The sequence below is a fragment of the Hemicordylus capensis genome, chromosome 7 (assembly GCF_027244095.1).
Source record: "Hemicordylus capensis ecotype Gifberg chromosome 7, rHemCap1.1.pri, whole genome shotgun sequence".
Classification (NCBI taxonomy): domain Eukaryota; kingdom Metazoa; phylum Chordata; class Lepidosauria; order Squamata; family Cordylidae; genus Hemicordylus; species Hemicordylus capensis.
The window spans coordinates 16,226,531-16,238,845 of record NC_069663.1 but is presented as its reverse complement, the minus strand read 5'-3'; the positions used below and the strand labels follow the sequence as shown (position 1 = coordinate 16,238,845).

The following is a 12,315-nucleotide window of genomic DNA, read 5'->3' as shown; positions in this document are numbered from 1 at the left end:
CAACTTGTGGTGGTGGGGGGACAGCAAAGCAAGGCAAACTCCCCCCATATCCCCCCCCCATTTTGACCAATCTTCAGCCATTTTACACCATTTTTTGGCCAGCCGGGAACCTAACCCCCACGCTCCCATAGCCCCCAGTGCCTCGATATTCATTCTTTCCATATCTGCAGTTGCAGCCAGGAATGGAACCCCTGCGAATATCGAGGTCCTCCTGTATTCTTTGCTCCTAAACATACCCAGCTTCTTCAGCATTCCTCATAGCAGTTGGTTTTCAGACCCTCACCATATCAGTTGCTCTCCTGAACTTGTTCTGGTCCGTCAGTGGTCTTAAAAGGCGAGGCCCAGAATTGGACACATAGTATTCTGTGCCCATCAGACCTCACTTGAAATAGAATGGAACAATTATTTCTCATGATCTGGACACTATGCTTCTGTCAGTACAGCCTAGGATTGCATTAGCCCTTTTAGCAGCTGCATCACACTGCTGGCTCCTGTTCAGCTTCTCTCCTGCTGATCATTTTTCTTTGCTGGCGAAACCCGACAGTGGGAAGGGCCCTGGTTATTTTGCAAGTTTGCATGTGTGTTCAGGGACTGCTCTGAACTTGTGTATCTCTGTAAGTTTGGATGAAGCATCACTGAAATTCATCAATGGCAAGTGGGTTGGGAAAAGGCAGGGAGAGTTGGGTGATGGGGTGGAAGAACTGAGTGGGTTTGTTCTGGAGTTGAGAATGCGTATCTTGAGAGAATTAACCAAATGGACAGCATTTCAGAATGTTGATCCTCCTCATACTTGTCCGTGAAATTCATGGATATGATGCGGGACACCTCAGTCCCTTTCACAGGTTCAGGACCCATGAGTGTGATTGTATGTGGATTATCACTAAACTGTCCTCTCCATCTTCTAGATCCGGCCACACATTGCCACTCTCCGCAAGTACACCTACGGAAAACACATCTTGGCCAAGCTAGAGAAGTATTACATGAAAAATGGAGTTGACCTTGGGCCAATTTGTGGACCACCCAATGGCATCATCTGAAGCCATGTGAACTGCAGGAAGGAGCCAGTGACCATCTGGGATTTAGAACCAGCAACCAATATTCCAATGCTTTGAAAATATTGATGGTTGCTCAACCTTGATGAGAGAACTTCAAAACCAACAAAACAATGAAAAGACCCTTTGTAAATTCCTTTAATTTTATTCTGCATAACATGTACTAATTATTTTTTAAATACTTAATTGCCCTGCTGTTTCAGTGGTGTATAGAATTCTTGTACATAGGCAACAGATGTACATGGAGAGCCACATTTTTGTTCACTGATGTAACTATATTTCAAATATGGAAACTTTCAGGGTGGCTAATCTGAAATTTAAAAAACAAAAACAAAAAACACACACCCCAGTTTTTAACGCCTCTGCCTTGCAGGAGAGCTTTTTGAGAGAGAGAAAATGCCTATTTTTGTTCTCTTTTAGTCAGAACTCAAAGAGAAGTTTGAAAATTTTAGTTAAATGGCACAAATCTGCATTTAACGTGGTTTATAAATTTAAAACAATTTGCTAAAGCTTCAATTAAAGTAAGTTTTTAAGTTTCTGAAACTTTTAAAATTCCTTTTTCTTAGTATAATGTGCTAAAGAATTGAGCTTAGCAGTCAATATTGGAGAGAACATACACACCAAGGAAGTTTTTAAAGTATATGAAAGGTGTGTGTTTACTGCCTTCTCCAGTTTCTTCTGTTAACACGGAGGCAATTTTTTTTATTATTATTATTTAGCATGTAGGAAAATAAAATCCAACTCAACTTTGGTCTTGCTTCTATAAATATATAGTGTATACTTGGTGTAGACTTTGCATATATAAAAATTTGTAGTATTTTCTTGTTTTGATGTCTAATCTGTATCTATAATGTACCCTAGTAGTGGAACATACTTTTGATTGTACAATTGTACATTTGTAAACCTCTGTAATGTAAATGTGGAGAAGTTTGAATCAACATAAACCCATTTTTGGTAAGAGAATAAATTAGCAAACCCTGTGCATTTCAGTGTATATTCACCCCCTTTTATGGTCGTAGCATATAGTGTTGTATATTGTAAATTGTAATTTCAACCAGAAGTAATTTTTTTTTCTTTTGAAGGAAATGTTTTTTCTCTTTATACAGCCTGGTTAATGTTTCAAAGAAATGCTTGGTTTTATTTGTCACCTAGTCCAGAGAGTAGCAATCCTTTCTAAATGTTATACACAAATGATTCAGTTCAAAAATAGTGTTTATTTGACTCTTTAAAAAAAAAGAAGAAGTAATGTTTTACTTACTTTGTGGCAGTAAAAAAAGTGCAGAAAAGTACAGGCCCCCCCTCCCGTATCCCTTTACAAACAGAGTTCCCCTTTCACCTTGTAAAGTGTGAATCACTTTGCCTTTTTGTACAGAAGATAAACTGTATTTTGCATTTTGTCTACTTGTAAGTGAATGTAACATACTGTCAATTTTCCTTGTTTAAATATAGAATTGTAACACTACACGGTGTACATTTACAGAGCCTTGTGTATATTTCCAATGAACCTTTTTGCAAGCACACTTGTAACCATATGTGTATAATTAACAAACCTGTGTATGCTTATGCCTGGGCAACTATTTTTTGTAACTCTTGTGTAGATTGTCTCTAAACAATGTGTGATCTTTATTTTGAAAAATACAGAACTTTGGAATCTGGGTTTGTGCTTTATTTGAATACTTTCAATATAGTGCACCAGGACAAATACCCTCTCTGCTTGTCTGTCTTTCTTTCTGGCTTGCCATTCTTGCATACTATGGGTTGCGTCCAGAGGACCGTGAGTAGGAGGGACAAAGATGCTTGCACTCCTCCTGAAAGCTCACACCAGATTATAAGGGGGAGATTCTGCGGCTGCAGCAGCAACATTTTGGAAAAGAATTGCATGCTTCTACCTGTGGAAAAAGTTGTGCAAGTGGTTAGGGAAGCAGGATGGTAAAGATCCTTCTCTGCTCCATAAGAACAGCCCTGCTGGATCAAACTCAAGGTCCATCCAGTCCAGCATCTAGCCCAGGGATTCTCAGCGTTCGGTCCCCAAATGTTATTGGACTTCAACTCCCATAATCCCTAACCAAAGGCCACTGGAGCTGGGGATTATGGGAGTTGAAGTCCAATACCATCTGGGGACCCAACGTTGAGAGCCCCTGCTCTCGCCCCTAGGCAAGAGGTGAAGGCATGCCCTCTTGCTGTTGCTCCCCTGCAACTACTAGTGTGGTGTAGTGGTTAGAGTGCTGGACTAGGACCGGGGCGACCCGAGTTCAAATCCCCATTCAGCCATGAGACTTGCTGGGTGACTCTGGGCCAGTCACTTCTCCCTCAGCCTAACCTACTTCATAGGGCTGTTGTGAAGAGAAACTTAAGTATGTAGTATACCGCTCGGCTCCTTGGAGGAAGAGTGGGATATAAAATGTAAATAATAATTTAGAGGCATCTTGTCTCTGAGGCTAGAGGTGGCCTGTAGTGACCATAGTAGCCATTGATAGATCTGTCCTCCATGAATTTGTCTAAGCCTCTTTTAAAGCTGTCCAGGCTAGTGGCCATCACAACATCCCGTAGCAGAGAATTCCAAAGCTTGATTAATTAATTATGCACTCTGAACAATAATTGCTTTTGTTGGATCTAAAATTCCTGGCCTTCAGTTTCACGGGATGACTCCCGGTTCGAATGTGAGAAGGGGGTGGGGAGGTTTCTTTCTGTCCACTCTCTCTAAAGTAAAATAAAGTGTGTCGTCGAGTCAGTATCAACGCCTGGCAACCACAGAGGCCTGTGGTTGTCTTTGGTAGAATACGGTGGGGTTTCCCATTGCCTCCTCCCATGCAGTCTGAGATGATGCCTTTCAGCATCTCCCTATATCACTGCTGCCCACTATCGGTGTTTCCCGTAGTCTGGCAAAAGCAGCATGACTTCAAACTGGCAACCTTCTTGTTAGTTAAGCATTTCCCCACTGTGCCACTAGGGGGCTTCCAACTCTATCCCATGCATAATTAATACACCTTGATCATGTCTCTCAGAAGTCACCTCTTTTCCAAACTAAAAAGCCCCAGATGCCTTGCCTCCTAAGGAAGGTGGATCAGGACCAGGCCCCTGATCATCTTGGTTGCCCTCTTCTGCACCTTTTCCAGTGCTACAATGTCCTTTTTTAGATGCGGTGACCAGAACTGTATGCAGTACTCCAAAGGTGGCTGCACCATAGATTTGTACATTATAATAGCATTTTCCTGTTTGATCCCCTTCCTAACAACCCCTAGCATGAAATTTGCCTTTTCTGCCACTGCCACTCATGGAGTGGACACTGTCAATGAGCTGCCCACCCCTTTCATGCAAAGCAGCCATATACTGAGTCAGACCATTGGCTTAGCTCAGTATTGTCACTGACTGGCGGCAGCAGCAGCTTTTCAGGGTTTCAGACAAGGGCTTAGCCCTACCTGGATATGTTGCTGCTTGGGACGGAACCTGAGGCCTTCTGAGGTCCTTTTCTCTTGGGGGTGTGTGTGTGCGCATCTTCCTGCAGCCCTCCTAATTCTATCAGTATGAACCAATATGTTGGGGAGGGGCAGCCTTGTAGGGCTCTGGGGGCAGTTTACCCACCCCCCACCCCAGTCCTCCTTTAAGTCCTGCTTTTGACATGGTTACTCCTGTGCTCCTTCAATGAACTATGACACTCCTCCAGTGTCATAACTCCCATCAAAATAACATGGTTTTATTCCACACATTCTGGCTTTGCCAGCAGTCTTCTTGCCCTCGATGAGATCTGAGGGCTGTATGTATGTGGGGCTTTCGTACTATTCTATTCTCTTGCTCAAAACTGCTTAATTCTCACAGCATACTGCAAAATCATTCTATGCTTACTTAACACATCTCTGGAGCCCACAATTCCAACTTTGGTCACTGGAGGGCGCCGTACCATCTCTCCCATGCTTCCCAAGGGAATATCGCTTCTGTGAACGTGAACTAGACCCCACTTTTGTCAGATGCATGAAGCATGATCCACTGTGTTTGTATCCTTCCTCCAAGGAGCTCAGGTGGGGTTCCATAGGTGAGCTTGCTTCTCCTATTCCTCCCAGAAATCCTGTGAGGTTGGTTAAACTGAGATACAATGACTGTCCAATGATCACCCAGTGAGTGTCATGGCTGAGCTGGGATTAGAAACCCAGGTCTTCCTGGTCCAAGCCCACCAGTCTAACCCTACCCAAGGGCTCTCACGTTTGGGTCCCAGCAAGTCATGGGACCACAGCTCCCATCAGCCGCAGCAACAATGGCCAAAGGCCATTGTGGCAGTAGATGATGGGAGTTGTAGTCCAGTGTCTGGGGTCCCACATTTGAGAACAAGAGGTCTAACCACTAACCAAGTCCAACAGTCTAACCTCTAGACCTCACTCCTATTACCCATAAAGGTTTGGGGGGTCTCTGAGAGGCTTCCAAAAATTTAGCATGTGTAGGAGAGCTGATCTTGTAGTAAGCATGAATCGTACTCCCTTGCTAAGCAGGTTCCACCCTGGTTTGCATTTGAATGAGACACATGTGAGCACTGTAAAATATTCCCCTCAGGATGGGGCTGCTCCGGGAAGAGCACCTGCGTACTTGCATGCAGAAGGTTCCAAGTTCCCTCCCTGGCAGCATTTCCAAGATAAGACTGAGAGAGACTCCTACCTGCCACCTTGGAGAAGCCGCTGCCAGTCCAGGTAGACAATACTGAGCTAGATGGACCAATGGTCTGACTCAGTATATGGCAGCTTCCTATGTTCCTCTAAGTATCTTGGTATAGATGTAAGCCAGTAACTGGAGTAGCTTGTCATCTCATAACTTTAACATTCAAATTTGTGTGTGCATGTTCTCACCCACTCTCTCACTGGGGTGCCTAAGGTGAAGGTTTGCAGCAACCTTGTTTAAACAAGGGGTGCAATTGCTCAAAAAGTCTGGCGGCCCCTGGGGTAGAATCTGTATATATATTTTTTGTAGGCATACTCGTTGCTAATCCCATGTGTGGCACCTCTTGTGAGAGTTTACAAGCAATTGCCAGATAGTGACAGGGACGGGTGGGAGGGAAGAAAATGGCAGTGGCAGTAGCCGATTGGACAGCCGCGATGGGGGGAACGGGGGGGAAGGAGGGGGAGGGGGGTGGGAGGGCAGAGAAAACAGTGGCAGCAATAGGTGGCAAACAGCGGGGGAAGAAGGTGACAACGGGCCGGCGAAGGTGATGGGCGGGCGAAGGTGACAGGTGAGTATCATTGCACACCACCCCAAACTTCCACCTCTGGACGGTTTACAATTAGTCAGGGAGCTGCAATTAGGGCTGATGGGGGTTGCTACTGGCCCCCGGCCTTACAATGAAGAACAAACAAACAAATAAGTAAGAATAATTCAGACCATAGCTAGACTTTGGAATTTAAGATTAATTATGTGACTAAAAACCATAATTTAAAGGAGGGAACATGTAATGGATTGTTCATAGGAACATAGGAAGCTGCCATATACTGAGTCAGAGCATTGCTCTATCTAGCTCCAAGCCTGTAATATTCTTTGGATAAGAAAATATGGATTTGAGCCATCTTTGTTAAAAGAATTGGGCATCAAGAATTGGCCATCAAAGCACAGCACACAGTGTCAAAGCAATCTGCAGAACTACATGCATGCTTATTTACTGAAAAGAATAAATCCTGTTTTTCTACCATTTCAGGCCTTCAAGGCACCTTACAGAATTCAGGGGATACAATAGCATCATTAGCAAAACCAGAAAAGCAACCTTATCAGGCACATAAAGAAAACAAAAGAACAGAGCAACCGCTAAAAGAGATGAGCTACTTATTGAATATGTGAGAACAGCAGTACACAGTGGATTTCAGCTGATAACTATTTACTGCTAAAAACTTACTGGGAAAATCTAAAGCACAAAATGTATATTGGTCGGGGGGGGGGACACACAACTATGTGGACTGTCTCTAGTTTTCTTGTTCACCTGTGGGAGGAGGAGAGCTGGTCTTGTGGTAGCAAGCATGAATTGTCCCCCTAGGAACATAGGAAACTGACTTATACTAAATCAGATCATTGGTCCATCTGGCTCAGTATTGTCTACCCAGACTGGCAGCGGCTTCTCCAAGGTTACAGGCAGAAGTCTCTCTAGGCCTGATTTTGGAGATCCCAGGGTGGGAACTGGGAACCTTCTGCATGCAAGCAGGCAGATGCTCTTCCTAGAGCGGCCCCATCCCCTAAGGGGAATCTCTTACAGTGCTCACAAATACTACTACTACTACAATATTTCTATACTGCTCATTCTCAAAGTAGTTTACATAGAAAAATAAATAATACATAAAGAAGATGGTCCCCTGTCCCCAATGGGCTCACAATCTAAAAAGAAACATAAGGCACATACCAGCAACAGCCACTGGAGGGATGCTGTGCTGGGGTTGGATAGGGCCAGTTGCTCTCCCCCTGCTAAATATAAGAGAATTACCACTTTGAAAGATGCTGTTTTGCTTCCTTAGCTGGGGTCTCGCATTCAAATGCAAACCAGAGTGGACCCTGCTTAGCAAAGGGGACAATTCATGCTTGCTACCACAAGAATGCAGGCTACGCCCTGGTTGCATATGAATGGGAGACTACATGTATGAGCACTGTGAGATATTCCCCTTAGGGGAAGGGGCTGTGGGGGAATGAGGCTTAGACCTCTTGGTTCTGTATATAAGCCCCTGTATTGTGAGTTGCATTAATATTACCAAACCTCTTCTTTTTTAAAATAGCCCTTGTATTCTAAGTGAATTATAAATTGCATTAATGTTCCTAACACCTCTGTATTACCATAAATAAGAGTGTGTGTTTAATGTGCTTGCAAAGTCCCTATGCATGAAAGAAATGTCAGAGTTCATGGCTGCTGTTTTTTAGTTTCCCATTTAGAATGTCAGTTTGACAGTTTGGTTTTGGAGGGAAGAAATATTTTGTAAAATGGAGGGAACTTTGAGTTGTGCTCTTTGGGTTGTTTGAAAAACTGTTGGGGCTAAAATGTGTACATATAGGAGGCTGCTTTAGCTGAGAGTCTGGTGGGCTACTGTGTGAAACACGATGCTAAACTAGACAGGCCTTGGGCCTGATCCAGCAGGGCTGTTCTTATGTTCTAATACTGAGCTAGATGGACCTGACTTGGTATAAGGCAGCTTCCTATGTTCCATTCATATCCACTGGTATCCATGTACTACCATGACAAGCTGGAGGTTTCCTGCTCCTCATCCATGTTGCATCACAAAGGGGTTGCAGGCTCCATCTCCATGACAACAAATACCTCCATGCAAGAATGATCCAGGTCAGAAAAAAGTGCTGATGTCCAATTCCATCCCTCGCCTCTGCCACACACCACTGGCATGTCGACAGGTGCAAAGCTTGCCTAGAGTGCTGCAGAAATAAACAAACCCTAAGATGGCCTCCATCGGCAGCCAGTGACAGCTATCAGGAGGGAGAGGAACAGACAACTAGGCCTTCTCCCCGACCTTGGCTGGGACTGCCGGCCATGAGGCTTGTCCATCCCAGAGCAGACCCGCTTGATGTCTATTCCACCGTGGAGTTATCAGAAGGCAAAGGAGAGGAACATCAGCCCACTCCATGAACCTGTCTGGGACCAACCGCCGTTGGGCCCTTTCTCCACAGAAAGAGTTCCTTCAGTGATTGTTCCACTTCGCAGTCATCCGATGGGCCTCGAGAAAGAGCCGGGCCCTCTCCACGAGGCTGTCCGGGCCCCACATCAATCGAACACCTCTGTCCCACAACAGATTCCACCGGTGGTTATTCCACCACGTAGCAATCTGAAATGGAGAGAAAGACCCCTGGGCCCTCTCCACGAGAGTGTCTGGCAGCCTCCGCCACTGGACTCCCCCTTCCTCCAGAAAACTCCCTCCAATCTCGGCCCGCCAGGCAGCTATCCAAAGGGGAGGGAGATGGCGCTCGACCCTCACCATGCGCCCGGCTGCTCCCAGCAGTCCTTGGCCCCTTCGCAACGAGCGCAGCCCTCTCCACCGTTGGACGTCCCGCCTTGCATCTGTCAGAAGGGGAAGAAGAAACCGCCAGCCTCACCTCGCCAGGAGCCCAGGGTAGACTCACAGCAGCCACTGGCCGATACCCACGCGCAACAGACTCCGCCAGCGGCTGCTCCACTTAGAAAGGAGCCCCAGAAGTTTCTCAGCCCTCCCCACGACCCCGTGTGGTACAAGCTGCCTTTGGGGTCTGCTCGCCTCGTGCAGAGTCCGCCCGTGGGCATTCCACCCACCAGCTGCCTGAAAGCGCAGGAGAGGCATCCCCACGGGCCTTTATTGGAGAACCTCCCCCTGGGTTCCTCCAACCTGGTGCAGCCCCCTTCGGTGGCCATGCCACCTTGCATCTGCCTGAAGGGCAGGGAGAGAGTGCACGGCCCTCACCACAGCCCTGCCTCGGCTCACATGTCAGGGACCTCTTCCCTTCAGAAGCAGGCAAGCCCATCTGGCAGCTCTCAGAAAGGGTGGGAGAGAAACCAAGGACCGCTACACGAGCCGGTTTGGGACCAGCCATCACTGGGCTCCTCCTCCATGGCGCTGACTCCGTCTGGCAGCATTCAGGCAGGGTATCAAGGCACTCTCCACGAGCCTGTCCCGTACCAACAGCCACAGGGCTCTCCCTTTACAGGACAGACTCCATTTGGCAGTGTTCAGGCAGGCTATCGAGGGACTCTCCACGAACCTGTCCCATACCAACGGCTAATGGGCCCCTCCTTCACAGGACAGACTCCGTCTGGCAGCGTTCAGGCAGGGCACGGAGGCACCCTCCACGAACCCGTCCCATACCAACAGCCCCTGGGCCTCTCTTCCTTGGCCCAGACTCCGTCTGGCAGCGTTCAGACAGGGCATCAGGGTGCTCTCCACGAGCCTGTCCCTTACCAACAGTCACAGGGCTTCCCCTTTACCGGGCAGACTCCAACTGGCAGCGTTCAGACAGGGCACCGAGGCACACTCCATGAACCCGTCCCGTACCAACGGCTAATGGGCCCCTCCTTCACAGGACAGACTCCAACTGGCAGCGTCCAGGCAGGGCACCGAGGCACTCTCCATGAACCCACCCCATACCATCGGCCAGTAGTCTCCTCCCTCTCAGTACAGGCTCCAGCTGGCAGCGTTCAGGCAGGGCACCGAGGCACTCTCCACGAACCCGTCCCATACCAACGGCTAATGGGCACCCTCACAGGACAGACTCCAACCGGCAGCATTCAGACAGGGCACCAAGGCACTCTCCATGAACCTGTCCCATACCAACGGTAGCTGGTCTCCTCCCTCTCAGTACAGACTCCCTAAGGTAGCGTCCAGAAGGGGCCTGCAGGTCTGCCCCGTAAGCTTGCCTAGGACTATCTTCCACTGGGCTCCTCCCTCCTAGAATGGACCCCATCAGTGGCCCACTCAACTGGCAGCTGTCAGAAGGGGAAGAACACACAGCTCAGCCTTCTCCATCAATGTCTTCAAGCTGGATTCCTCCTTGAGCTCCCACTCCCGCTCAGCCTTCTCCATCAATGTCTTCAAGCTGGATTCCTCCTTGAGCTCCCACTTGGTTCCTCCCTCCACCTGGTCGTTTCTTTAAATGAACACACCTCAACTCTAAACTCGCTTGTTCCCTTCTTTTCTTCAAAGCCACCCTCCCCTGCTTTTTTGGGTGTGGGTGTGTGTGTCATGTGGAAGTCACTGTGCCAGGGACCTGTCTGCTATTTCAGTATGTTAGATACTACCCAGTGTTAGACAATGCTTAGTCGAGATTTAAAGGGCACAACAACTAGCACAGTCAAAGCCAGTGTAGTGTAGTGGTAAGAGTATTGTACTAGGAACAGGGAGAACCCGGGTTCAAATCTCCATTCTGGACTCTGGGCTAGTCATGTATCTTTCAGCCTAACCTACCTCACGGGGTTGTTGTGAAGATTAAAATAACCATGTACACTGCTCTGGGCTCCTTGGAGGGAGTGGGATATAAACATTCAATAAATAATATTGTGCAGAAATAAGCAAAGCAAGCCACCTAATGGCACAGCGAGAAATGACTTGCCTAGTTTAAATCCCCATTGCCGGTTCGAATCCCCATTGGTACCTATATCAGGCAGCAGTGATAAAGGAAGGTGCTGAAAGGCATCATCTCATGCTGAGCAGGAGGAGGCAATGGGAAACCCCTTCTGCATTCTACCAAAGACAACCACAGGGCTCTGTGGGCGCCAGGAGTCAACACCGACTCGACGGCACACTTTACTTACTAGCACCACCCACCTCCTCCTAAAACAGAATACAGAAAAACAAAGTTGTATTTGTTTACTTTTACATGTGTAGCCTGCTCATCCTCCGAGGAGCCCAGAGCAGTGTTGCAGGGTTGTGTTTATCCTCACAACAACCTTGTGAGGTAGGTCAAGCTGAGAGGTCAGCAACTTGCCCAGTCTCACCCAGCAAGTATTATGGCTGACTGGGGATTAGAACTTGGGTTCTAGGTTGCCAGAACCTAAGGGGTATACTCGTGGGTCAAATGGGCCGTAGCCCAAAGTTTGGCTTTAAAAAAGCCAAAGGTCTCCCTGATCCTAGTTTAACCACTCTCTGGAGATGTCCTGGTGGTCTTCTTTACTGCAATCTTCAATGAGGAATGTCGGTTTAATTTGCTGTCCCAAATCCCCAGCGTTGTGCATCGCCTCCCCCAAACAGGTCTGGTCCTGAACATTTGTGTTGCTCTAAGTGGAACACTGCCCCCCTTTCTCCTTTCCTTCTATTAATTTAATACAATTAATTAAATCAATTAATTAATAATTAATTAACTTAATTAATTCACCCTCCCTTTCTTCACATCGCTTCCCTTCCCTTCATTTTCTATTAAACTGTCCTCCATTCTTTTATATTTCTTATTAGAGGAGCAAATGTGAAATAAATAATAATCCCATTTAGTTCATGCACTATAGCAGCGTTCTTCATTGTAAGGCCGGGGGCCAGTAGCAACCCCCATCAACCCTAATTGCAGCTCCCTGACTAATTGTAAACCGTCCAGAGGTGGAAGTTTGGGGCGGTGTACAATGATAATAAACTAGCTGGGCTGGGCGCAGAGCATCTGCGCTCTAGTTCTCCCCCCTTCCCCTCCCTCTCAGTTTTCCCTCTGTTCTCACTCCCGTTGCCACCGTTGTTTTCATTCCCCACCTGCCCGGCAGCACTGTGGTTTTCTCCCCCACCAACCGCCCGCCACAGTTTTCTTCCCCCGCCTGCCCACCTGCCTGCCCACCATTTTCTTCCCGGCCTGCCTGCCA

At 47.3% G+C, this 12,315-nt stretch overlaps 1 protein-coding gene across 10 annotated transcripts in view; it reads left to right on the top strand.

Annotated features, from left to right (window-relative positions):
* PUM1 (pumilio RNA binding family member 1) overlaps positions 1 to 2,707 on the top strand; it is a 93,529-nt gene extending 90,822 nt beyond the window's left edge. For all 10 annotated transcript variants that reach the window (XM_053267692.1, XM_053267685.1, XM_053267684.1 and 7 more), the window contains one exon: positions 906 to 2,707. In XM_053267692.1, the coding sequence (XP_053123667.1) occupies positions 906 to 1,037 (132 nt within the window). In that variant the 3' untranslated portion in view covers positions 1,038 to 2,707. The remainder of the gene's footprint in view (positions 1 to 905) is intronic.
* The last annotated feature ends 9,608 nt before the right edge of the window (positions 2,708 to 12,315 follow it).